This window comes from Trachypithecus francoisi, unplaced genomic scaffold, assembly GCF_009764315.1.
Source record: "Trachypithecus francoisi isolate TF-2019V2 unplaced genomic scaffold, Tfra_2.0 Lachesis_group11, whole genome shotgun sequence".
NCBI classification, from domain to species: domain Eukaryota; kingdom Metazoa; phylum Chordata; class Mammalia; order Primates; family Cercopithecidae; genus Trachypithecus; species Trachypithecus francoisi.
Window position 1 is genome coordinate 12,407,209 of NW_022681456.1, and position 27,974 is coordinate 12,435,182.

The following is a 27,974-nucleotide window of genomic DNA, read 5'->3' on the forward strand; positions in this document are numbered from 1 at the left end:
AAGACTCTGTCCCTAAATAAATAAAAGTTAAAGATGAGAAAATGAACTCCAAAAGTTTAGATAATTTGCCTATGATCGCATAGCTAACAAGTGATGTTCTTACCTATGAGACAAGCAGGTCCTCATTTTACAGATACAAACAGTGAGGTTTAGAAAATCATGGCCGGGTGCGATGGCTCACACCTGTAATCCCAGCACTTTGGGAGGCTGAGCCGGGTGGATCAACAGGTCAGGAGTTCGAGACCAGCCTTACCAACATGGTGAAACCCCGTCTCTATTAAAAATACAAAAAAAATTAGCCGGACATGGCAGTGCACACCTGTAATCCCAGCTACTGAGGAGGCGGAGACAGGAGAATCACTTGAACCCAGGAGGCACAGGTTGCAGTGAGCCAAGACTGCGCCACTATATTCCAGCCTGGGCAATAGAGCGAGACTCCATCTCAAAAAAAAAAAAAAAAAGAAAAAGAAAAAGAAAAAGAAAGGAAAATCATGTATGTGGCCAGGCAAGGTGACTCAAGTTTGTAATCCCAACATTCTGGGAGGCTGAGGCAAGAGGATCACTTGCTGTTAGGAGTTTGAGAACAGCCTGAGCAACATAGTGAAACCCATTCTTTTTTTTTTTTTTTTTTTTTTTGAGATGGAGTCTCGCTCTGTCACCCAGGCTGGAGTGTAGTGGCGGATCTCAGCTCACTGCAAGCTCCGCCTCCCGGGTTCACACCATTCTCCCGCCTCAGCCTCCCGGGTAGCTGGGACTACAGGCGCCCGCCACCATGCCCGGCTAGTTTTTTGTAGTTTTTAGTAGAGACGGGGTTTCACCGTGTTAGCCAGGATGGTCTCGATCTCCTGACCTCATGATCCGCCCGTCTCGGCCTCCCAAAGTGCTGGGATTACAGGCTTGAGCCACCGCGCCTGGCATGAAACCCATTCTTTACTAAATATTAAAAAGCAAAAAATATATGGTTTACACATACAGACACTAAGACTTTGGGAATCATACCACACCTATTTGTACTTTGGAAAATTATAGACGATTCCCTTCCAACCACAGTAGTTTGAGATTCAAAAGATCACATAGACATGCTATTAAGGAAATGACCAGGGCCAGGTGCCGGAGCTCACACCTATAATCCCAGCACTTTGGGAGACTGAGGTGGGCGGATTGCTCAAGCCCAGAAGTTCAAGACCAGCCAGGGCAACATGGCAAAACCGTCTTGACAAAAAATACAAAAATCAGCCCAGTGTGGTAGTTCACACCTGTAGTCCCAGCTACTCAGGAGGCTGAGGTGGGAGGATGGCTTGAGCCTGGGAGGGTAAGGATGAGCTATGATTGTGCCACTGCACTCCACCCTGGGTGACAAAGTGAGATCCTGTTTCAAAATAAAGAATGAATGAATAAATAAGTAAATAAAACCAGTCTGGTCAAAATGGTGAAACCCCATCTCTACTACAAATGCAAAAATTAGCGCCGGGCGTGGTGGCTCAGCACTTTGGGAGGCTGAGGCGGGTAGATCATCTGAAGTCAGGAGTTCAAGACCAGCCTGGCCAACATGGTGAAACCCTGTCTCTACTAAAAATGCAAAAATTAGCCTGGCATGGTGATGCGTGCCTGTAATCCCAGGTACTAGGGAGGCTGAGGCAGGAGGATTGTTTGAACCCAGGAGGCAGAGGGTGCAGTGAGCCGAGGTCATGCCACTGCACTCCAGCCTGGGCAACAGAACAAGACGCCACCTCAAAAAACAAATGCCTTCCAACAGTCCTTGTCCTGCTTCACTTTTTACAGGTTTTGCCCCACAAATCATATGAAATAAGAGAACAGCGAAATACTGTTGGTCTGGACACTTAATCTGATGTGCAGAAGGAACAGCCCCAAATCCTGAGATACATTCTTTTATATAACTAGATATGGAAGATATAAGACTCTTTGATGAGACTTTATTTATTTATTTATTTATTTTTGAGATGGAGTCTTGCTCTGTCGCCCAGGCTTGAGTGCAGCGGTGCAATCTCAGCTCACTGCAACCTCTGACTCCTGAGTTGAAGTGATTCTCCTGCTTCAGCCTCCTGAATAGCTGGGACTACAGGTGTGCATCACCATGTCTGGCTGATTTTTGTATTTTAGTAGAGACAGGGTTTCACCATATTAACCAGGCTGGTCTCGAACTCCTGACCTCATGCAATCCGCCTGCCTCGGGCTCCCAAAGTGTTGGGATTACAGGCCACCGCACCTGGCCACTTAATTTCTTTTAACAAAGACATGAGAATTATGAATACATGGATGAATCATTTCGCCCTTGTATCATTCCTTTTTTTTTCTCATCACTATACCAACGAGGACCTTCTATCATTCTTAAAATAAAAAAGAAACAGAAATCCCAGCACAGTACTTCCCAAACGAAAGCGGTAGGTGTCCATCTGTCAGGCTATATTAAACCAAGAAGAGAATTTTCGTTTCAAAATAGTTTCTTCTATTGGCGCTTTCTCCTCGTGAAATATTTACAGGAAACATACATTTAAAACAGAATGAAAGCAGAAACATACAGTAATCCAAGCAAAACTCAACAACGTCCGTTCTTTATTTTGCACAAGACGGTCTACATTACCCTTTCCATTAAAAAAAGACTGAAAATCTGGGGCTGAAGTAAAACACCCATGACATGCCAGTTGGAGCTAGGAATGTAGCTTTGTGTCAGCAGGAGACCAAGTGTGAGTGGTGGTTCTGGCTTGCTAAGTGGATACTTGAGCTTTCGTTCCCATTTATGAGCTTTCTAGGTTCATAAAAAGGACAGACCAAAGAAGTCTGCCCATAGTATGTTTATTTTTCAGAGTAGTCTAACATATGTTTCTCAAGAATGGTCTGCAAATCTTGTGCATCAGAATCATCAGAGAAATTTGCTTAAATAGAGATTAAAGGGATATATGTCAGATTTACTGATTCAAAATCTCTGGTAGTTGGGAACCCAGGAATCTTCATTTTAAAACTTAAACCAAGTGGTTCTTACGCTCAACAAAGTGTGCAGGATTTGGCCCCGTGATCTTGGCTTTTTCAATCACACCATGCCTCAATTTCTCCCTTCTGCACAAGAAAACAAGAGTTCCCGAATATCTTGCGAGTTAGTACTCCTCTGCCTAGCCGGATTCAGAGACATAGCCACTAAGAGGTGACTCGGGGCTCCCCTGAGCTCCCCTCATTCCTGGTGAATTGTAAATTCAATCAGAGAAGAGAGAGAGGAAGAGATTTCCGATACTTAAAGACTACCCTCTGGATCCTAGAGATTTTGCCCGTACAACTGTGTATCAGATTTCAGGGCGCGTTCGGCTAATAATGTTTCCGGCCAGCCGCCGTCGTTCGCCTAGTGACGCAACAAGGCGTACTCTCTGGCCCTTGTCACTCGACTACCAAGATGGCTGCCCCCAAGAGCTGCGCTTTATGGAGCTATTGCGGCCGTGGGTGGTCGCGGGCGATGCGGGGCGGCCAGCTCCTCGGGCTTCGTAGCTCTTGGCCCGGGGCTCCACTAAGTGCTCGGCTCTTGTCCCAAGAGAAGCGGGCAACGGAAACGCACTTCGGGTTTGAGACTGTGCCGGAAGAGGAGAAGGGGGGCAAAGGTGAAAGGGGCGAGAGGGCGGATGGAGGGATCTGACCGTCCACAGTCTGGTTTCTTCTGGCCAGTTAGGGTTGATTTAACATCCAGTTAGTACCAGTGTTGTTGTCTGTGCAGTTCTGATTTTTTTTTTTTTTTTTTTGAGACGGAATTTCGCTCTTGTTGCCCAGGCTCGAGTGCAATGGCGCGATTTTGGCTCACTGCAACCTCCGCCTCCGGGTTCAAGCGATTCTCCTGCCTCAGCCTCCCGAGTAGCTGGGATTACAGGCGCCCGCCACCACGCCCGGCTTACTTTTTTGTATTCTTACTAGAGATGGGATTTCACCAGGCTGGTCTCGAACTCCTGACCTCAGGTGATTCACCCACCTCGGCCTCCCAAAATGCTGGGATTACAGACGAGAGCCACCGCGCCCAGCCAGACGCCCCCTTTTTAAAAGCAGAATAATGATGAGTAAATCCCATCAACTGAGCGTTTGTGATGTGCCAGGCAACGTACAGACATTATTTTCAATTCTCATTTTCAGCATTCCAGTAGTGGGTATTGTTATTACCATATTACACGTAAGGAAATTGAGACTTAAAGGTTAAGCAAGAAGTTGCCCGGTTGGAACATATCTAGTAAGTGGCGGAACCAGTATTCAAACCCAGTTTAATCTGAGTCTGAAGTCCACGTTCTTTACCTCTAGAGAAAAATAGGTTTTTTTGTTTTGTTTTTGTATTTATTTATTTATATATTTATTTATTTTGAGACGGAGTTTCTCTCTTGTTGCCCAGGCTGGAGTGCAATGGTACTGTCTTGGCTCACTGCACCTCAGCTTCCTGGGTTCAAGTGATTCTCCTGCCTCAGCCTCCCAAGTAGCTGGGATTACAGGCATGCGCCACCATGTATTTTTAGTAGAGACGGAGTTTCTCCATGTTGGTCAGGCTGGTCTCGAACTCCCGAGCTCAGGTGATCCAGCCGCCTTGGCCTACCAAAATGCTGGGATTACAGGCATGAGCCACCACCCCCAGCCTGTTAAGAAAGAAAGAAAGAAAGGAAGGAAGGAAGGAAGGAGCCGGGCGCGGTGGCTCAAGCCTGTAATCCCAGCACTTTGGGAGGCCGAGGCGGGTGGATCAGGAGGTCAGGAGATCGAGACCCTCCTGGCTAACACGGTGAAACCCCGTCTCTACTAAAAATACAAAAACCTAGCCGGGCGAGGTGGCGGGCGCCTGTAGTCCCAGCTACTCGGAGGCTGAGGCGGAAGAATGGCGGGAACCCGGGAGGCGGAGCTTGCAGTGAGCCGAGATTGCGCCACTGCACTCCAGCCTGGGCGACACAGCGAAACTCCGTCTCAAAAAAAAAAAAAAAGGAAGGAAGGAAGGAGTGAAACTATCTTCTGTGTGCCTCAGCTTCCAAATTTGCCAAGTAGGACTAATAGTAACCCTTCTTCTCCAAGTTCTTGTGAGTATCAGAATACTTGATATATGAAAGCACTTTAAACAGTTCCTGGCACTTAGTAATTGTTCAATTGAGCAGTTTCTTTTTGTCAGCGCTGTGCCACAGGCATAGGAAAGGAAAAGGAGTGTTTTTAAACTCTACTAGTACTATTTATAATGATGAAGGAATTAGCCCATTTTACAGAGATATAAGGTGAGGCTCTGAGAGGTTTCTTTACTGAGTCACCCAGGAAATAAGAGAAAGTGCCCACAGTGGAATTTCCCATCCCCTTAAAGTCTACCCACCTCAACCTTGCTAATGCATAGCTCTACTTTAACAGTTTGAATGTCAAATTCAAATTATTATTTGTTTCACAGGACTGAATGCCCAGAAAACCAGGACAGTGGTTCATTCATTCCTGTTTCCTCAGTGCTTGATGCACATTAGGAGCTTGATAACTGCTTATGGAATGAAATAAGTGGAGCCAAGTACAATAATACCAACCATTTCATTTTATTTTATTTTTTACTTTTAAGACTAGTCAAGTGCAGTAGCAAGCACTTATTAAGGTCCTGAAACTTTCTAAAATACTTCACATTAATTCTTATAAATAAAACTGTAGGAGAAGAACTATTAGCCCAGTTTTTTTTCAAGATGGAGTCTCTGTTGCCCAGGCTGGAGTCCAGTGGTTTGATCTTGGCTCACTGCAACCTCCACCTCCCAGGTTCAAGTGATTCTCCTGTCTCAGCCTCTCAAGTAGCTGGGATTATAGGCATCTGCCACTGGGCCCTGCTAATTTTTGTATTTTTAGTAGAGACGGGGTTTCTTTTTTTTTTTTTTGAGATGGAGTCTTGCTCTGTCACCCAGGCTGGAGTGCAGTGGCGCCATCTCGGCTCACTGCAAGCTCCGACTCCAGGCTTCACGCCATTCTCCTGCCTCAGCCTCCCGAGTAGCTGGGGCTACAGGCACCCGCCACCACGCCTAGCTACTTCTTTATATTTTTTTTTTTTTAGTAGAGACAGGGTTTCACCGTGTTAGCCAGGATGGTCTCGATCTCCTGACCTCATGATCCACCCGCCTCGGCCTTCCAAAGTGCTGGGATTATAGGCGTGAGCCACCGCGCCCGCCATAGCCCAATTTTATAAGTAAATAAAATGTGAGGCCGGGCACGGTGACTCATGCCTGTAATCCCAGCACTTTGGAAGGCCGAGGCAGGTGGATCATCTGAGGTCGGGAGTTCCAGACCAGCCCGACCAACATGGAGAAATCCCCATCTCTACTGAAAATACAAAATTAGCCTGGCATGGTGGTGCATGCCTGTATTCCCAGCTACTCGGGAGGCTGGAGTAGGAGAATTCCTTGAACCTGGGAAGGGGAGGTTTTGGTGAGCCCACATTGTGCCATTGCACTCCAGCCTGGGCAACAACAGCGAAACTCCTCTCAAAGAAAAAAGAAAGAAAGAAAGAAAAAGAAAATGTGAAACAAATACATTAAATCACTTGCCCAAGATTCTGCTAATAAGTGGCAGAGCTGAGATTTGAATTCAGGTGGGTTACTTCCAAAGTATATGCTCTTACCCAGTAATTAGTAACGATAATAATAATGCCTAACTTCTGTTTTGTGCTTTACAATGTATAATCAACATTTCGTACAGTGGCAAGCAGGGAAGAAGTTAACTGCTGAACTAAATATGAATTCCAGATTGGGGACTGAGATTGCAGTACACACAGTCCTCGCTTTGCGCAGTAATGCATGACTGAAAATGTACAAGCTGAAGTCATACACAATGACCTTAATCAATGGGAAAAATTACAATTGTTCTATGACCTTTAAAAATTATCAACCATCAAAAAGCCTGTCAGTTATAAATGTATAGTGAAATGAAAAAATATATACCAAAGTTGATATTTATTTATGGCCAGGTGCGATCTTTCACACCTGTAATTCCAGCACTCTGAGAGGCCGAGGTAGGCAGATCACTTGAAGTCAAGAGTTCAAGACCAGCCTGGCCAGCATGGTGAACCCTCCTCTCTACTAAAAATACAAAAAAAAAATTAGCCAAATGTGGTGGCGCATGCCTGTAATCACAGCTAATTGGGAGGTTGAGGCAGGCGAATTGCTTGAACCGGGGAGGTGGAGGTTGTAGTGAGCCGAGATTGTGCCACTGCACTCTAGCCTGGGCGATAGAGTGAGACTGTCTCAAAAAAAAGAAAAAAAAATTCTAATAAAAAATTAGAAACCGTGAGAATTAAATTCTTTTTATTTCCTTGTAAAAAATTTCCCAAGAGTAGTTTGAGCACTGTTTGCCACCTTCTTGTCATGTGAAATAGCTTTTTTTATGCCTTGGCAAATTGCCATATTTCTTTCTAAGTTTTTATCTACTTCTAATATTTTATCCTTTGTGCTTTCAATGTTATGAAATACCTCCAAGAACTCCTTTAATGTGAAAGTTTTTGCTGGCATCACTTCTTCTGAGACATCTTCAACTTTTTCTGTCACAGCTCCATTTCTTGTATATGTTGGTAAGTTCATTTTCCTGCAGTTCTTCCTCTGACTGTATGTCTAGAGTCTCCAGTGGCAGCAGTGTCAAAATTCCCACAGTCATCTATTTCTCCTATAACTCCACTGACACTCAATTTGAATTTCACTTCCAGCATTATCAGCATTTTCATTTTTGTTGCTCAATTCCCTCTTTTTTTTTTTTTTTTTTGAGACGGAGTCTGGCTCTGTCGCCCAGGCTGGAGTACAGTGGCCGGATCTCAGCTCACTGCAAGCTCTGCCTCCCGGGTTTACACCATTCTCCTGCCTCAGCCTCCCTAGTAGCTGGGACTACAGGCGCCCGCCACCTCGCCCGGCTAGTTTTTTGTATTTTTTAGTAGAGATGGGGTTTCACCGTGTTAGCCAGGATGGTGTCAATCTCCTGACCTCATGATTCGCCCGTCTCGGCCTCCCAAAGTGCTGGGATTACAGGCTTGAGCCACCGTGCCCGGCCTCCCTCTTTCATTTATCCAGTTATGTCACGTGGGTTTTTTCACTGAAAGATAAGGAGGCAATACAAGTACATGCTTTGCTGTCTGTGAACTGAGTAACTGGTGCAGTAACCAGTCACCTAAAGTCTGTGAAAGAAGTGCGTGATTGGTTGCTGATCAGATGTATATCTGTTATTTACATAGTGATTTGTATTTTTGTTTTTTTTTTGTTTTGTTTTGTTTTGTTTTGTTTTGTTTTTTTGAGACGAAGTCTCGCTCTGTCTCCCAGGCTGGAGTGCAGTGGCCGGATCTCAGCTCACTGCAAGCTCCGCCTCCCGGGTTCACGCCATTCTCCTGCCTCAGCCTCCCGAGTAGCTGGGACTACAGGCGCCCGCTACCTCGCCCGGCTAGTTTTATTTGTAGACTAAAGAATGTACTTTCTGTAATTACTCACATTTAATATACCATTGTACTTGAATCTTGGTGTTGGGGGACTGGTGTTGTTTAGCTAAACCACAGTAACTGAAATTCATGCATATTGGAACATGCAAAGCCAGGACTATTTTTTTAATTTATTTTTGAGACAAGGTCTCACTATGCTGCCCAGGCTGGAGTGCAATGGCTATTCACAGGCACAATCATAGCACATTGCAGCCTTGAACTCCTGGGTTCAAACAGTCCTCTCTCATTAGCTCCCCGAGTAGCTGGCACTCCAGGTGTGTGCCACCATGCCAGCAAGGACTATTTATACTGAGTGAGGTTAGCCTTAGTGTCCCCCAGATACCCCAAAGACGCCCAAAAGTAAAGAGCAGCCTGGGCGTGGTGGCTCACTCCTGTAATCCCAGCACTTTGGGAGACTGAGGTGGGCGGATCATGAGGTCAGGAGTTTGAGACCAGCTGGCCAACACGGCGAAACCCCATCTGCACTAAAAATAAAAAATTAGATGGGCATGGTGGCAAGGGCCTGTAATCGTAGCTACTCAGGAGGCTGAGGCAGGAGAATCACTTGAACCTGGGAGAAGGAGGTTGCAGTGAGCTGAGATTGTGCCACTGTACTCCATCCTGGGCGACAGAGCAAGACTTAGTCCCCCCAAAAAATTAAAAAAAAAGGAAAGAGTGCACTTGGAAATCTGAAGGTTGAGAATAGACATTGAAGATTGAGTTAAAGGCGGGTTCTGTAGTCTGATTCAGCAGAAGAGTGTCATGTTTTGGATCCTGTGCAGCACATTTCATCTGAGGAATTCAAAGCATCTCCTCTTCATTATCCAATTCAGCCTTCTGGCAGGGAGGTAGGGAGCTGGCACTGATATAGTCGTCTTACGGGCAGAGAAACTGAGGTGAAAAACAGGTAACTTTAAGGCCGGGCGCAGTGGCTCACGCCTGTAATCCCAGCACTTTGGGAGTCCGAGGCGGGCAGATCACGGGGTCAGGAGATTGAGACCATCCTGACTAACACGGTGAAAACCCGTCTCTACTAAAAATACAAAAAATTAGCTGGGCGTGGTGGCAGGTGCCTGTAGTCCCAGCTACTCAGGAGGCTGAGGCAGGAGAATGGCATGAACCCGGAAGGCGGAGCTTGCAGTGAGCCGAGATAGCACCACTGCACTCCAGCCTGGGCAACAGAGCGAGACTCAGTCTCAAATAAAAAAAAAAAAATTAAAGGAAAATGCTTCTGAGAGTCTTGGATAGTAGACTCTTTCTCTCTTTGGCTATCCCAGATTCCACAGTCTGTGTTGATCCTATGGAGAAGACTCATGAGAGCCCTCTAAATTGTGACTTAGCCCTGATTCACAGCTTGGCATCTGGCTAGGTACCCACCAAATTGTACCTGAGGTTCTTCTCAGTGATAAGGCAGACATGAGCCAAGGTCTTTCCATCCGTTAATTACGCATCTTTCATCTTTATTTTGAAACAGAGTCTCTGTCTGTTGCCCAGGCTGGAATGCAGTGGTCCAATTTCAGCTCACTGTAACCTCTACCTCCCAGGTTCAAGTGATTCTCCTGCCACAGCCACCCGAGTAGCTGGGATTACAGGTGTGCGCCACCATGCCTAGCTAATTTTTGTGTTTTTACTGGAGACAGGGTTTTGCCATGTTGGCCAGGCTGGTCTTGAACTCCTGCCCTCAAGTGAATCGCCCCCCTCGGCCTCCCAAAGTGCTGGGATTCCAGGCAAGAGCCACCGTGCTCTGTATGCATCTTTCTAATGGATCTTGTCTTTTATTATAATAACCACGAGAAAAATTCCGATTTCTCCCACCCTATCATTTAAGAAACAGAAACATCTTATTTAGTACCAGGTACATGTATGGCATTATTACTAAGTAGTAGTCCTAAGTAATGATAATTAAGACAGCAGAAAAGAGGTTGATTTATCCCATGAAATACATTTAAGCCTCTTATTAAAGAGGTAATGTGATGCCATCCATGACTTAGGAGCAGCAGCAGGGAGCAGGCTGCAGAGAGGACCAGGGCAGACATGCCCAAGTCGAAGAACCACACCACACACAACCAGTTCCAAAAATGGCACAGAAATGATATCAAGAAACCCCGATCTCAAAGATATGAATCCCTTTTTTTTTTTTTGAGGTGGAGTCTCGCTCTGTTGCCCAGGCTGGAGTGCAATGGCACAGTCTTGGCTCACTACAACATTCGCCTCCCAGCTTCAACCAATTCTCCTGCCTCAGCCTCCCTAGTAGCTGGGATTATAGGTGCCCACCACCACGCCCGGCTAATTTTTGTATTTTTTGTAGAGACGAGATTTCACCATGTTGGCCAGTCTGGTCTTGAACCATTGACCTCATGATGCGCCCACCTCAGCCTCCCAAAGTGCTGGGATTACAGGCGTGAGCCACCGCGCCCAGCCAGATAAGAATCTCTTAAGGAGGTGGACCCCAAGTTCCTGAGGAACATGCGCTTTGCCAAGAAGCACAACAAGAGGGACCTAAAAAAGATGCAGGCCAAGGCCGGGCGCGGTGGCTCAAGCCTGTAATCCCAGCACTTTGGGAGGCCGAGATGGGCGGATCACGAGGTCAGGAGATCGAGACCATCCTGGCTAACACGGTGAAACCCCGTCTCTACTAAAAAAAAAATACAAAAAACTAGCCGGGCGAGGTGGCGGGCGCCTGTAGTCCCAGCTACTCGGGAGGCTGAGGCAGGAGAATGGCGTAAACCCGGGAGGCGGAGCTTGCAGTGAGCTGAGATCCGGCCACTGCACTCCAGTCCGGGCGACAGAGTGAGACTCCGCCTCAAAAAAAAAAAAAAAAAAAAAAAAGATGCAGGCCAACAGTGCCGAGCCATGAGTGCACGTGCCGAGGCTATCAAGGCCCTTGTAAAGCTCAAGGAGGTTAAGCCCAAGATCCCAAAGGGTGTCAGCCGCAAGCTTGATCCACTTGCTTACATTGCCCACCCCTAGCTTGGGAAGCGTGCTTGTGCCTGCATTGCCAAGGGGGTCAGGCTGTGTCGGTCAAAGGCCAAGGCCAAAGATCAAACCAAGGCCTAGGCTGCAGCTCCAACCTCAGTTCCAGGTGAGGCTCCCAAAGGTGCCCAGACCCCTACGAAGGCTTCAGAATAGGTATCTCCGTCTGCCAACTTGAGGACAGAAGGACTGGTGCGACCCCCCTGGACTGCCATCTGCATGGGGCTGGGGTCCTCCTGTGCTATTTGTACAAATAAATCTGAGGCAGGAAAAATAAATAAATCAATAAAGAGGTAATGTTAACGTGTAGATTTGGGCATCAAGCATTACGACTTAGTTTCACCTTGCAAAGACAGGTCATTTCAGGGGAAAAAAGCTTCCTCCTTTTTTGTTAAGGATTTTTCTAAGTGAATACTGTTAATAGCACTATTGTGTGTGTTTCTCCCATGTCAGTCTATCAGGTGTTTGAAAGTGTGGCTAAGAAGTATGATGTGATGAATGATATGATGAGTCTTGGTATCCATCGTGTTTGGAAGGATTTGCTGCTCTGGAAGATGCGCCCGCTTCCTGGGACCCAGCTGCTTGATGTTGCTGGAGGCACAGGTAATGTCGAGTTTGGTATCCTTCACTACCATTGAGCATGTTTTTTTTTTTTTTTTTTTTTTTTTTTTTTTTTTGAGACGGAGTCTTGCTCTGCCACCCAGGCTGGAGTGCAGTGGCCGGCTCTCAGCTCACTGCAAGCTCCGCCTCCCGGGTTCACGCCATTCTCCTGTCTCAGCCTCCCGAGTAGCTGGGACTACAGGCGCCCGCCTCGTCGCCCGGCTAGTTTTTTGTATTTTTTAGTAGAGACGGGGTTTCACCGTATTAGCCAGGATGGTCTCGATCTCCTGACCTCGTGATCCGCCCGTCTCGGCCTCCCAAAGTGCTGGGATTACAGGCTTGAGCCACCGCGCCCGGCCCCATTGAGCATGTTTTACAGAAATTTGTAATCTCGGCTCACGGCAACCTCTGCCTCCCAAGTTCAAGCAATTCTCTGCCTCAGCTTCCTGTAGTGAGCTAGCTCACCTAACACTAGGCTGAAGATGGTAATTGAAAATCAGCATACTTATAGCTTCTAAGAAAGGCATGCACTTATCTTTTTGACTGAATATCATTCAAAAACGTAGAATGACAATTTTGTGCCTGTCATGTTTTTGTAATCTCGGCTCACTGCAACCTCTGCCTCCCGAGTTCAAGCAATTCTCTGCCTCAGTCTCCTGAGTAGCTGGGATTACAGACATGCGCCACCACGCCTGGCTAATTTTTGTATTGTTAGTAGAGACAGGGTTCCACCATCTTGGTCAGACTGGTCTTGAACTCCTGACCTCGTGATACATGTGCCTCGGCCTCCCAAAGTGCTAGGATTAAAGGTGTGAGCAACTGTGCCTAGCTGCCTGTCACATTTCTAAAATACACAGATTGGCTTTTCCTCTCTTTTCCCCTTTTCCTCTTTTTTAGGGGATAGGGGAAGCCTTTTATTACTTTATATTAAAGTTTTCGAGGCTGCCTTTTCTGCTTGATTTGCTATCACATCGGATATCAAAAGTTTGTTTGTGCACGGTCCTTTGTTACTTCTTGTACACTGAGTATTTGGAGAGAAAAATGTCATGATTTTATACAATGCATCTTGGTGATGTCATTGTACATGTTAAATTACATTAGAGACTGGACGTGGTGGCTCACACCTATAATCCTAGCACTTTGGGAGGCCAAGGCAGGCAGATCACCTGAGGTTAGGAGTTCAAGACCAGTCTGGCCAACATGATGAAACACTGTCTCTACTAAAAATACAAAAATTCATCGGACAATAGCCGGGCGCAGTGGCTCACACTTGTAATCGCAGCACTTTGGGAGGCCGAGGCAGGCGGATCACGAGGTCAGGAGATTGAGACCATCCTGGCTGACACAGTGAAACCCCGTCTCTACTAAAAAAATACAAAAAACTAGCCGGGCGAGGTGGCGGGCGCCTGTAGTCCCAGCTACTCGGGAGGCTGAGGCAGGAGAATGGCGTGAACCCGGGAGGCAGAGCTTGCAGTGAACTGAGATCCAGCCATTGCACTCCAGCCTGGGCGACAGAGCCAGACTCCATCTCAAAAAAAGAAAAAGAAAGCACTGGATTTGTCCTGAACAATATTTACTAGGTCACGGTATTATAAACACCTGATTTTCAGTTTTTATTTTAGTTAATTTTTTTTTTTTTTTGAGATGGAGTTTTGCTTTTGTCACCCAGGCTGGAGTGCAGTGGTGCTATCTCAGCTCACTGCAACCTCCGTTTCCCAGGTTCAAGCGATTCTCCTGCCCCAGTTTCCCGAGTAGCTGGGATTACAGGCGCCTGCCATCATGCCTGGCTAATTTTTGTATTTTTAGTAGAGACGGGGTTTCGCCATGTTGGCCAGGCTGGTCTCAGGCTCCTGACCTCAGGTGATCCACCAGTCTCAGCCTCCCAAAGTGCTGAGATTGCAGGCATAAGCCCGGCCCAATTTTTTCAATAAAAAAAAAAAAGTTAGTGTTGAAATGAGTTCACACACTCAGCTATGATTGTGCCTCTGCACTCCAGCCAGGGTGATGGAGTGAGACCCTGTCTCTAACAAAAGGAAGAAAGGACTTGGCTTTCAGCCACACTGAGTCCGATTAACTAACACAGGTACTCCTGTGCCTCTGTTACCCCTTTGGGTTTTAGGAAATGCTGCTTCTTCCTTTTTTATTTTTGATTTAGTCTGCATCTTTCCTCCTGTTGGCTTCCCACAGGTGACATTGCATTCCGGTTCCTTAATTATGTTCAGTCCCACCATCAGAATAAACAGAAGAGGCAGTTAAGGGCCCAGCAAAATTTATCCTGGGAAGAAATTGCCAAAAAGTACCAGAATGAAGAAGATTCCTTGGGCGGGTCTCGTGTCGTGGTGTGTGACATCAACAAGGAGATGCTAAAGGTTGGAAAGCAGAAAGCCTTGGCTCAAGGATACAGAGCTGGTGAGTCCTGCAGAAGCCAGACACGGGAAATGTTTGTATCTTTATAGAATAAGGTGGAGTGTGTAAAATATTGAAATGCTTTATCTTTTGGCTTTCAGAAACTTATAGATGGGCAGGTTGAAGATGATTGGCCTGGCTGAATCTAGTTTGTGTGCTGTTATATGCATTATTCATGCATAGCAGCCCATTGAGTGAGCTTACCCAGCCCTATGTGACTGGGATCACTAGATCCCAAATAAGTCAAGAATCTTACCCAAGTCACACAACTTCTCAGTGGCACATCCGAAATTGGAGTTGAATCTTCAGATCTCAGCTCTCAGACCCTGAGACAGAAGTTTTGCTGTAATTTCCCAGCAGCTTCAGGGTGACCTCGGTGTATCATTCCCATTCTTGAACCATTCCACTCTCCTGTCTATGCTAGGACAGTTTGATTGCTGTGCAACCAGACCTCTCATCTCCTGTAAAGAAAGAACTTTTGGCTGGGCCCATGGCTCATGCCTATAATCTCAGAACTTTGGGAGGCCAAGATGGGAGGATTACTTGAGCCCAAGAGTTCCAGGCTACAGTGAGCTGTGATTGCACCTCTGTACCCCAGTCTGAGTGACAGAGCGAGACCCTGTCTCTAAAGAAATTTAAAAAATAAAAAGAGAAATAACTTGCCCTTCAGCCACAAGGAGTGCAGTTAGCTAGCAGCCTCCACCTGTTAGCACCATCAGCCTCTGCTTCAGCTTCCAAGGGAGGCCAGGCTCTTTTGTGGCAGCCCCCAGCCAATGACTGAACACTGGCACTAGTAGGGCCTGGATATTTTCCAGGCAGGACTCTTTAACAGCCAGCCTTTGTTCCAGAGGTCCCTATTGGGTAGGCTGAGGCTTTGTCAGATCTGCATTAAGGTCTAAAGGCTTTTCTTGCTCAGTCTTTCTTCCTCTCCCTTTGTCTTCCCTGTGTTTCCCCTGCCACACACAAAAAAACTATTACACTCATTGGTCCATCTCAGCATCTGTTTCTCAGAGGACCCAAATGATACACTCAAAGAAACACTTGTGAACAGTGCTCCTGAAACTTCCCTACCATGGTAAATACGAACAACAGATAGGCAAATGACTGCGTGCATATCTCTGCGAGACTACTGCAAGCTAAAATGGATGATTTGTGTACTAGCTTAAAAGTGTAAATTTTGGCAGCAAGGTGGCTCATGCCTGTAATCCCAGCGCTTTGGAAGGCTGAGGCTGAAGGATCGCTTGAAGCCAGGAGTTCAAGACCAGCCTAGGCAACATAGTGAGACTCTGTCTCTACAAAAAATTTAAGTTAGCCAAGTGTGGTGGTACACACCTGTAGTAGCAGCTACTTGAGAGGCTGAAGCAGGAGGATCACTTGAGCCCAGGAGGTCGACACGGCAGTGGGCCTTGATCATGCCACTGCACTCCAGCCTGGGCAACAGAGTGAGACCCTGTCTCAAAGAAAGCAAATTTGGCCAGGCGTGGTGGCTCACGCCTATAATCCCAGCACTTTGGGAGGCTGAGGGGGTCAGATCACCTGAGATCGAGAGTTCGAGACCAGCCTGACCAATATGGAGAAACCCTGTCTCTACTAAAAATACAAAATTAGCTGGGTGTGGTGGCGCTTGCCTGTAATTCCAGCTATTTGGGAAGCTGAGGCAGGAGAATCGCTTGAACCTGGAAGGCAGAGGTTGTGGTGAGCGAGATCGTGCCATTGTACTCCAGCCTGGGCAACAAGAGAGAAAGTCCATCCTGGCAACTGCACCCTGTTGGCCCAGTTTTTTTTTTTTTTTTTTTTGTGAGACAAGAGTCTCACCCTGTTGCCCAGGATGGCGTACAGTGGCATGATCTCGGGTCACTATAACCTCGGCCTCCTGGGTTCAAGCAATTCTTGTGCCTCAGCCTCCCGAGTAGCTGAGATTACAGCTGCACATCACCACAGCCAGCAATTTTTTTGTATTTTAAGTAGAGACGGGGTTTCACTATGTTGGCCAGGCTGGTCTTGAACTCTTGGCTTCATGTGATCCGCCCACCCCTGCCTCCCAAAGTGTTGGGATTGCAGGCGTGAGCCACCACACCCGGCCCAGCTTTTCAGAGCCGCTGCCCTGCCCCCTTCCATGCTGGCCAGGGACCACAGATGGCCACTGTGAGGGGCAGTGGTATACAACAAAAAACGTCCCTCAGGTCAGCATCAGCATTTCTCTCCTTCTCCTCCCCCACCATGAATGTCTATGGTTATTTTAGCTCAAATCTTCCTCCTCTTCCTCCTCCCACCCCGAGAAGGAGCTGCCTAGACGAACTGCAGCCCACTTGGCCCCCAAGCTGAAGGGCTCCTTTGTTAACCATCAGTACTGGTCAGAAGGCAGACAGTCACTAGTGTTTTTAGACAAAGGCGCTATGTTTCCTTACTCCTACTGACAAACATGTTTCCCTGCTCTCTGGTACTCAGCCATAAAGAATGGAAAACAAAGATATTGAAATGATAGGCAGTGTTCCATTTCTGGAATCATCTCTTCCATTGCATAGCCTGCCCTTCAAGCTCTCCTAAGCACCAAGACAAATGCGTCTGTGTAGGAATTATTAAGTGCCCCAAGTACAGTTTTATCTTTCCTCCTTGTTTTATCAATCTCCAATAATCATACCTTTGCAAAAACATCATGAAAAGTATAAACTAAGTAGGAGGACCCTAGAAATTATTTAATAAATGTGAAAGTTAATGTGTGGTCGGGCGCGGTGGCTCACGCCTGTAATCCCAACACTTTGGGAGGCGGAGGCAGGGAGATCACCTGAGGTCAAAAGTTCGAGACCAGCCTGGCCAAAGTGGTGAAACCCCGTCTCTACTAAAAATACAAAAATTAGCCAGGCATGGTGGTGCACTCCTGTAATCCCAGCTACTCAGGAGGCTGAGGCATGAGAATCTCTTGAACCCAGGAGGTAGACGTTGCAGTGAGCTAAGATCACACCACTGCACTCCAGACTGAGTGACAGAGCAAGGCTCTGTCTCAAAAAAAAAAAGTTAATGTGTCACTTAACTACTTTTTTTTAATGTATAGCATGGTTATATGTTTTATTTATATTTTTTATGTAGCACTTTCCTTCCCACATGGAAGATCTTAGGGTCAGGAACTTTAAAATATATATATATTTGGCTGGGTGCCGTGGCTCACACCTGTTATCCCAGCACTTTGGGAGGCCGAGGTGGATGGATCACGTGAGGTCAGGAGTTCGAGAACAGCCTGGCCAACATGGTGAAACCCTGTCTCTACTAAAAAAAAAAAAAAATTAGGCAGGTGAGTAGCTAGGATTATAGATGTATGCCACCACACCTGGCTAATTTTTGTATTTTTAGTAGAGATAGGGTTTAGCCATGTTGACCAGGCTACTCTCAAACTCTTGGCCTCAAGTGGTCTGCCCTCCTTGGCCTCCCAAAGTGCTGGGATTACAGACGTGGGTTATTGCGCCTGGCTTGAAAAAGTGTTAAGAAGAAAGCAAATATTAACTGTAATTCAAACATTCAGAGATGTCCCTCAATATGGTAATGTTTCCTTCCTCTTTCCTAATCATTCCCTTTTTATAAAGTTGAAAACATCCTATATATACCATTTATTTATTTTATTTTATTTATTTATTTTTTTTGAGACAGAGTCCTGCTATGTCGCCCAGGCTAGAGTGCAGTGGTGCGATCTTGGCTCACCGCAACCTCCGCCTCCCGGTTCAAGCGATTCCCCGCCTCAGCCTCCCAAGTAGCCGGGATTACAGGCACCCTCCACCATACCCAGCTAATTTTTGTATTTTCAGTGGAGAGGGGTTTCACCATCTTGGCAAGGCTGATTTTGAACTCCTGACCTCGTGATCCACCTGCCTCGAACTCCCAAAGTGCTGGGATTACAGGCATGAGCCACCGCACCTGGCCTACAAATTAGTAATCCTGCTTTAATTTACTATTATATCAAAAGATTTTTCCATGTCATTAGAAATTCCTTGAAATCATTATTTTTTATGCTATTCTTCCATATGGATGTTTCATGATTCACATAACCAATTCACATAACCAATAACCAATTGGTAATTCTTTTTTTCCCCAGTGTTTTGCATGTATCACAACTTTGTGACGTTCTTATTTGTAATTTTTGCATGGATTTATTCGTTTACTGACTATATAACCTTAGTCAAGTGTTTAAACTCTAATAACTACTTCATACTACGAGGTGATATACCGTAGCTGTTGAAAACATAGGCTCTGGATTCCAGTCCATCTGTTTGACGTTGGGCAAGCAACCTTCCTCTTTTTGCTTTTTATTTTTTCAAGATATGGTCTTGCTGTGTTACCCAGGCTGGTATTGAACTCCTGAGCTCAAGCTCTCCTCCTGCCTCAGCCTCCTGAGTCTCTGGGATTACAGGTGCATGCCACCATGCTCAGCTCAGACTTTAACCTTTCTGATGTTCACTTTGCTGACCTGAAACATGAGGATAATGGTAGTAACTCTCTCACAGAGTTGGTATGAGGATGCACTAAGATAATCTATCTAAAGATGTACGTAAAATAACACAGACCCTGCCACTTGATAAGGGCCCTCTAAGCAGTAGTTGTGATGATGATGTCAATGTCCTTTCCCTAAAAATGAAATCACTGGGTCAAAAGGTATACTTTTTTTTTTTTTTTTTGAGATGGAGTCTCACTCTGTCACCCAGGCTGGAGTACAGTGGCATGATCTCAGCTCACTGCAACCTCCACCTCCGAGATTCAAGCAATTCTCCTGCCTCAGCCTCCCCAGTAGCTGGGACTACAGGTGCGTGCCACCACGTCCGGCTAATTTTTTGTATTTTTAGTAGAGACGGGGTTTCACCCCCCCGTTTAGTAACCCTATTCACCGTTTTGATCTCCTGACCTCGTGATCTGGCCACCTCGGCTTCCCAAAGTGCTGGGATTACAGGCATGAGCCACTGCACCTGGCCAGACACACTTATTTATTTATTTATTTTTTCTTTTTTTGAGATGGAGTCTCACTGTGTCACCTAGGTTGGAGTGTAGTGGCATACTCTCAGCTTACTGCATCCTCCACCTCCTGGGTTCAAGCAGTTCTCCTGCCTCAGCCTCCTGATTAGCTGGGATTACAGGCATGCGCCACCAAGCCCAGATAATTTTTTTGTATTTTTAGTAGACACGGGGGTTTCACCATATTGGCCAGGCTGGTCTCGAACTCCTGACCTTGCAGTCCACCCGCCTCGGCCTCCCAAAGTGCTGGAATTACAAGCGTGAGCCACCACGGCCAGCCCTTACTTATTTTTAAGGCCCTTGTTAGATGCTGCTAATTTGCTTTCCAGAAAGGTTATTTTCATTTGCCTTCCTCTATAGAGTCTTCTTTTTGTGTTTTACATCTAATGTGCTGTAGGTTGTATAATGCTAAAGTCCAATCAGGGTTCTTGGAGGACACAGCCACCCTAATAGGGCCTCTGGTGATCTCTGAATTCATGACCTGGCCTCAGGCCTGGACATGCTGATGCTCTGTGATTCCAGGAAAACCAGTAAAACCATGCTACATTCTGTCATTAGAGTAACTCAGTTAATACTTTTCGTAACCCTATAAAGTAGGCACTAGTTTTTAACTCCATTTTACAGATGAGGAAACTGAGACAAAGTAGTTTATTCAAGAATACACAGGCCAGGCACAGTGGCTCACATCTGTTATTCCAGCACTTTGGGAGGCCGAGGCGGGAGGATTGCTTGAGCCCAGGAGTTTGAGGATGCAGTGAGCTGCTCCAACCTGGGTGAGAAAGCAAGACCTCCCATGTCTAAAAAAAAAAAAAATGATTAAAAATACAAAAGGAAGAATATGAATATATAAGGAATATGGTGAAGCTGGTATTAGAATCCAGGCAGCCTAACCCCCAGGACCTGGGCTTTCAAAAGCACAGTGCTCTACATGAAATGAATTCACTGGGTGCAGGAAAAACAGCTACCCAGCCCGAGACCTGGAACTCATTTTCTCTTTCAGGACTTGCATGGGTATTAGGAGATGCTGAAGAGCTGCCCTTTGATGATGACAAGTTTGATATTTACACCATTGCCTTTGGGATCCGGAATGTCACACACATTGATCAGGTATGAATGGCTGCATCCTCAACTTGTATGACTCTCAGGAAATTACCTCAGTTGTAGAGCTACAGTGAGTGAGGAAAGAAGAGTTTTATTTTTTGTTTTTTGTTTTTTTTCTTTTTGAGACAGAGTCTCACTCTGTCGCCCAGGCTGGAGTGCAGTGGTCAGATCTCAGCTCACTGCAAGCTCCGCCTCCTGGGTTTACGCCATTCTCCTGCCTCAGCCTCCCGAGTAGCTGGGACTACAGGCACCCGCCACCTCGCCTGGCTAGTTTTTTGTATTTTTTAGTAGAGACGGGGTTTCACGGTGTTAGCCAGGATGGTCTCGATCTCCTGACCTCGTGATCCGCCCGTCTCGGCCTCCCAAAGTGCTGGGATTACAGGCTTGAGCCCCTGTGGCCAGTCGAGTTTTATTTTTTGAGATGGGGTCTTGCTATTTTGCCCAGGCTGGTCTGAAACTCCTGGGCTCAAGCAGTCCTTCCACATCTGCCTCCCAAGTAGCTGGGATTACAGGCACCAACCACCACACCCAGCGAGAGATTTTTTTTTTGATCTTAAAAAAAATAATGTTTAAGGGCTCGGCGCTTGAGTGGAATGCCCGTTTGAAGTTTAGGGTCCTCAATCCTTTAAGTTGACAAATTTTCTAGTCACAAAATTGAAAGACTGAAACCACAGAACTGATCTCCATAGAAGTCTGTTTTACTTGGATTGGTATTCACACCTTTGGGGTTTAGCCTTGCTCTGGCCTTTGGTGTGTTTCCTCATACTTGTGAAGCTGCCTGACCCTGTGAATTTGCAGAAGACCAGAGACATGTCAGAGGCTGACAAAGACAAAGGCCCTCAAACACTGTTTTGACAAAAGATAGCTGGATTCATGGCTTTTCTGCAGGAAGAGGGGAACATTCAGCTCTTAATCTGATGGAGCTCCTCTTTGTTCCTACTTTATTTTTTATTTTTTTATTTTATTTTATTTTATTTTTTGAGACGGAGTCTTGCTCTTTCGCCCAGGCTGGAGTGCAGTGGCCGGATCTCAGCTCACTGCAAGCTCCGCCTCCCGGGTTTTACGCCATTCTCCTGCCTCAGCCTCCGGAGTAGCTGGGACTACAGGCGTCCGCCACCTCGCCCGGCTAGTTTTTTGTATTTTTAGTAGAGACGGGGTTTCACCGTGTTAGCCAGGATGGTCTCGATCTCCTGACCTCGTGATCCGCCCGTCTCGGCCTCCCAAAGTGCTGGGATTACAGGCTTGAGCCACCGCGCCTGGCCTTTATTTTTTATTTTTATTTTTTGTAGAGATGGGGTTTCACCATGTTGCCCAGGTTGATCTCGAACTCCTGAGCTCAAGTGATCCTCTCATCTCAGCCTTCCAAAATGCTGGGATTACAGGCTTGAGCCGCCATGCCTGGCCTTTATTCCTACTTTAACATTGTGTTCAAAACACTTGAAGACCATGTGCAAGGCAAAGAGTTTCATTTTGGTAACATAGTCTCTGGTTGCGTGGGTCCTCTGGTTAAGTGGTAAGTTCTTTTTTTTTTTTTTTTTTTTGAGACAGAGTCTCGCTCTGTTGCCGGGGCGGGAGTGCAGTGGCCGGATCTCAGCTCACTGCAAGCTCCGCCTCCCGGGTTTACGCCATTCTCCTGCCTCAGCCTCCCGAGTAGCTGGGACTACAGGCGCCCGCCACCTCGCCCGGCTAGCTTTTTGTATTTTTTAGTAGAGACGGGGTTTTACCGTGTTGGCCAGGATGGTATCAAACTCCTGACCTCGTGATCCGCCCGTCTCGGCCTCCCAAAGTGCTGGGATTACAGGCTTGAGCCACCGCGCCCGGCCAAGTGGTAAGTTCTTTATGGAGTTTTACCAGCTTGGTTTGTATCACCTTTCCTATGTCAGTAGCCAGTTTATTATTTCGTTGAATTAAAACTTTTTTTTTTTTTTGAGACAGAGTCTTGCTCTGTTGCCAGGCTGGAGTGCAGTGACGTGATCTTGGCTCACTGCAACCTCTGTCTCCCGGGTTCAAGCAATTCTCCTGCCTCAGCCTCCCAAGTAGCTAGGACTACAGGCGTGTGCCACCACGCCAAGCTGATTTTTGTATTTTTCAGTAGAGAGGGGGTTTCACTGTGTTGGCCAGGATGGTCTCCATCTCTTGACCTCGTGATCCTCCCGCCTCATCCTCCCAAAGTGCTGGGATTACAGGCGTAAGCCACTGCGCCTGGGGAAATAAATTTTTTCAATAGGTTCAAAGTTCAAAAGGTACAAAAGGGTATATGTGACAATCTCCCTCCCATCCTTGCCTCCTCTCGCATTCAGTGCTTCTCCCTTCAGACAGTCACCAGCTTCTTGTGTATCTTTGCCAAGATGTTTTGTGAATTGGTTATGATTCACATGACCAATAACTAACTTTCTTTCCTATGTTTTTCATATAGCACAACTTTGTGACATCCTTATTTGTAATTTTTTGCATGGATTTGTTGATTTGTTTACTGAGTAACCTTAGACAAGTGTTTGTGATGTTTTGTGCCAAGATGTACTATTTTCTTTCTTTTTTCTTTTTTTTTGAAACGGATTCTTACTCTCTCACCCAGGCTGGAGTGCGATAGTGCGATCTCGGCTCACTGCAGCCAGGTGAGTTTAACCTCAACTGGTCTTGAATTCTCTGGCCTCCCAACTCTTTGTAAGGCTGAGGTGGGCGGATCATGAGGTCAGGAGATCAAGACCATCCTGGCCAACATGGTGAACCCCGTCTCTACTAAAAATACAAAAATTAACTGGGTGTGGCGGCATGAACCTATAGTCCCAGCTACTTGGGAGGCTGAGGCAGGAAAATCCCTTGAACCCAGGAGGCAAAGGCTGCAATGAGCTGAGATCACACCACTGTACTCCAGCCTGGGTGACAGAGTGAGACTCCATCTCAAAAATAGATAGATAGATAGATAGATAGATAGATAGATAGAATAAAAGTAAAAAAGTATTTCTTGGAGATTTTTGCTTGTAAGTACATAGAGAGCACTGGCTCTTTTAAAAATAGTTGAATAGATGCCAGGCGTGGTGGCTCACCTTCTAATCCCAGCACTTTGGGAGGCCAAGGCGGGCGGATCATGAGGTCAGGGGTTTGAGACCAGCCTGACCAACATGGTGAAACCCCATCTCTACCACAAATACAAAAATTAGCCAGGTGTGGTGGTGCGTGCCTATAGTCCCAGATACTTGGGAGGCTGAGGGAGGAGAATCACTTGAACCTGGGAGGCAGAGGTTGCGGTGATCCGAGATTGTGCCACTGCATTCCAGCCTGAGCGACAGAGCAAGACTCAGTCTCAAAAAAAAAAAAAAAAAAAAAAAAGAATGCATCCCAATGAATTGAGCAGAAGACATTGGCTTTATAGACACAGAAAGACTGAAGAAAGCTGAAAAGCAAAGAACAAAGAGTGCAGGTTGCACTGAGCTGAGATCACGCCACTGCACTCCAGCCTGGATGGCAGAGTGAGACTTTGTCTCTAAATAAATAAATAAATAACTGATAGGGCCACTTGTGGTGGCTCTTGCCTATAATCCCAGCACTTTGGGAGGCTGAGGTAAGAGGATTACCTGAGCCTAGGAGTCAGAGACCAGCCTGGGCTTCGTAGTGAGACCCCATCTCAATCAATCAATCAATCAATAACAGATTGACCAGGTTCAGTGGCACATGCCTGTAGTCCCAGCTACATGGGAGGCTGATGCAGGAGGACTGCTTGAGCCCAGGAGTTCAAGGCCGTAGTATACTATGATCACACCTGAGAATAGCCACTGCACTCCAAGCTGGGCAACATAACAGTGAGACCCTGTCTCTAAAAAATAAAAATAAAAAACAAATTAGTTTATATCAGGCTACTTCAGGCTACCTTTTTTGTGTAAGGATTAAAGCAGAAGGAGCTTCATTATCATGTGATTTATAAATTTAAACAGGAGCCCTGGCGCGGTGGCTCACATCTGCAATCCCAGCACTTTGGGAGGCCGAGGTGGGGAGATCACAAGGTCAGGAGATCGAGACCATCCTGGCTAACATGGTGAAACCCTGTTTCTACTAAAAATACAAAAAAATTTGCCAGGCGTGGTGGCACGCGCCTGTAGTCCCAGCTATCCGGGAGGCTGAGGCAGGAGAATCGCTTGAACAAAGGAGGTGGAGGTTGCAATGACCCGAGATTGTGCCACTACACTCCATCCTGGGCAACAGAGCAAGACTCCGTCTCAAAAAAAAAAAAAAAAAATTTAAACAGGAGTGTTAGAGAAATTGACTATATCTCTTTTTCCTGATCTCTTAGGTCAGCTGACAACTTAGTTTGGGTTTGGTGACGTGGAACTATGGAGTCACAAGTTGGGTGACTCCATCTTGATGCTTAGTCTGGTCTGTTGGAACCTAGTGCAGAAGCAGTCCAAAACAATGGCTTCCTATACTTTTTATTTAAAAGTGAATAACCGGTCAGGCACAGTGGCACACACCTGTAATCTTAGCACCTTGTGAGGCTGAGGTGGGTGGATCACTTCAGGCCAGGAGTTTGAGACTGGCCTGGCCAACATGGTGAAACCCTGTCTCTACTAAAAATTCAAAATTAGTTGGGCATGGTGGTGCATGCCTGTAATCCCAGCTACTTGAGAGTCTGAGGCAAGACAATCGCTTGAACCTGGGAGGTGGAGGTTGCAGTGAGCTGAGATTGTGCCGTTGCACTGCAGCCTGGGCAACAAGAGCGAAACTCCATCTCAAAAAAACAAACAAATAGGCTGGGTGCGGTGGCTCACGCCTGTAATCCCAGCACTTTGGGAGGCTAAGGCTGGTGGGCCACCTGAGGTCGGGAGTTCGAGACCAGCCTGACCAACATGGAGAAACCCTATCTCTACTAAAAATACAAAATTAGCCAGGCATGGTGGCACACACCTGTAATCCTAGCTACTTGGGAGGCTGAGGCAGGAAAATCACTTCAACCCAGGAGGTGGAGGTTGTGGTGAGCCAAGATTGTGCCATTGCCCTCCAGCCTGGGCAACAAGAGCAAAACTCCATCTCAAAAACAAACAAACAAAAAATTAGTGGGGCGTGGTGGCAGGCACCTGTAGTTCAGCTACTTGGGAAGCTGAGGCTGGAGAATCACTTGAACCTGGGAGGCAGAGGTTGCAGTGAGCTGAGATCACGCCACTGCACTCCAGTCTGGGCAACAGAGCAAGACTCCATCACAAAAAAATAAAATAAATAAAAGTGAATAACCCACATACATGTTATTTCCCTAGTAGAAGCATTTCTGTAAGATAGATTCCTTGAAGTAAAATTGCTTTATCAGAGAGGATATCCATTGTGATTTTGATAGGTAACTCTAAACTTACCCTTCATGCAGTTGTACCAATCTGTAGTCAGTTTAGATTACCCCAACTAACTTTGTCTAGTCACTGACAGCAGAATGCCTATAGCATTTGGGATACGTAGGGTTATTGCTGCTGCTACAGCTTCCCGAGTGAAAATGAACAAGAGGTTTGTGGGCCATGATAACTTTTGTAATGCCTACAGAAGCTAAAGCTATCTTAGCCTCATAGAATTGAGTGAGGTCTACTGAGGAGTGTGTCCTGTTGTTCCTTGTCTTGCTCAGGCACTCCAGGAAGCCCATCGGGTGCTGAAACCAGGAGGACGGTTTCTCTGTCTGGAATTTAGCCAAGTGAACAATCCCCTCTTATCCAGGTTGGCATTGTTAATAGGGCTTTATCTTCATTGTATAGCCAAGATTTCCTACCCTGAAATGGACTGAGAATAGCCAGTAAGCTATAAGCATGAACTTTGTAGTTCAGAGTACCAGAGGTCAACCAGTTCTGAATTATAGTACCTTGGCCACAAGCGTCTCAAACCAGATCCAAGTTGGCTTACATATGTGTATTAAGAAATTGACTAGGCCGGGCGCGGTGGCTCAAGCCTGTAATCCCAGCACTTTGGGAGGCCGAGACGGGTGGATCACGAGGTCAGGAGATCGAGACCATCCTGGCTAACACGGTGAAACCCCGTCTCTACTAAAAAAATACAAAAAATTAGCCGGGCGAGATGGCGGGCGCCTGTAGTCCCAGCTACTCGGGAGGCTGAGGCGAGAGAATGGCGTAAACCCGGGAGGCGGAGCTTGCAGTGAGCTGAGATCCGGCCACTGCACTCCGGCCTGGGCGACAGAGCAAGACTCCGTCTCAACAAAAAAAAAGAAAAAAAAAGAAATTGACTTAGAAGCCCCTATTTAAAAATCAGGAAATCGCTGGTCCAATGGTAGTGGGTTATCAGAACTTATTAGTGGCACTAATGTTGCTGTTCAACGCCCCGCTGCTAAATCTGACTGACTTAAAAAAAAATCAGGAAATTTGGGCCAAGTGCAGTGGCTCATGCTTGTAATCCCAGCACTTTGGGAGGCTGAGGCGGGAGGATCACTTGAGGCCAGGATTTCAAGACCAGCCTGGGCAACACAGTGAGACCCTATCTCTAAAAAAAAAAATAATAATAATTTAAATCAGGAAATTTTACATAAAAATCTGAATTTCCAGCTTCACTTAAGAAATCAGATACATGGCAGCCCTGGGTAGGCCCATATCCCCACACGCCACAGGGAGGGCTGAGTAGTAACTGTCCCTTCTCCACTTTATCATACTTCCTAACTGTACCTGTCAGCACTTCTACTGGTCTTGTACCTGACCCACTTAATTCAGGTTCTTGCTTGATCCTTGTAGGCATTTGAGTTTGTGACCCCAGGTTTAGTCCTTCTTTCTTCTTATCTAGGGAAGAAGTGAGGGGCATGTTCTAATCTTCATCTTTTACCTTTTTGTTTGCTTAGGCTTTATGATCTATATAGCTTCCAGGTCATCCCTGTCCTGGGAGAGGTCATCGCTGGAGACTGGAAGTCCTATCAGTACCTTGTAGAGAGTATCCGAAGATTTCCGTCTCAGGTATGAAACTTCTATAGCTTTAAACAAAAGCCCTGCAGTGAAATCCAGGCTACCCTGGCTGTATCATCTTTCCTTGTGTTTTAGGAAGAGTTCAAAGAGATGATAGAAGATGCAGGCTTTCACAAGGTGACCTATGAAAGTCTAACATCAGGCATTGTGGCCATTCATTCTGGCTTCAAACTTTAATTCCTTTCCTATCATGGAGCATGAACCAGTCACATCCTGTTGAAAGCCTGGAACTGAAGGATAATCTGGCAAATGAGACAGCAGGAGAGCATCTCCTCTTAAGGATACGTGCCTTGGACTCATGTTTGAATCGAACAGTCTTAAAGTGGAAGAACAAATTCTTGTCACTTTTTTACAGCTTTCTTTTTTTTTTTTTTTTTTTTTTTTTTTTTTTTTGAGGCGGAGTCTCGCTCTGTTGCCCGGACTGGAGTGCAGTGGCCGGATCTCAGCTCACTGCAAGCTCCGCCTCCCGGGTTTACGCCATTCTCCTGCCTCAGCCTCCCGAGTAGCTGGGACTACAGGCGCCCGCCATCTCGCCCGGC

At 46.4% G+C, this 27,974-nt stretch overlaps 1 protein-coding gene across 2 annotated transcripts; it reads left to right on the top strand.

Annotated features, from left to right (window-relative positions):
• Nucleotides 1-3,366: 3,366 nt before the first annotated feature.
• Nucleotides 3,367-27,785, top strand: COQ5 (coenzyme Q5, methyltransferase). 2 transcript variants are annotated; one of them, XM_033220375.1, is made up of 7 exons: nucleotides 3,368-3,605; nucleotides 11,855-12,004; nucleotides 14,189-14,410; nucleotides 20,403-20,509; nucleotides 26,103-26,191; nucleotides 27,315-27,426; nucleotides 27,511-27,785. In XM_033220375.1, the coding sequence occupies exons 1-7, from the start codon at nucleotides 3,404-3,406 to the stop codon at nucleotides 27,610-27,612; spliced, it is 984 nt and encodes a 327-aa protein (XP_033076266.1). In that variant the 5' UTR covers nucleotides 3,368-3,403; the 3' UTR covers nucleotides 27,613-27,785. The 2 variants fall into 2 exon arrangements, with proteins under 2 accessions (XP_033076267.1, XP_033076266.1); XM_033220376.1 differs by lacking the exon at nucleotides 14,189-14,410 and having other exon boundaries at nucleotides 3,367-3,605.
• Nucleotides 27,786-27,974: the final 189 nt, after the last annotated feature.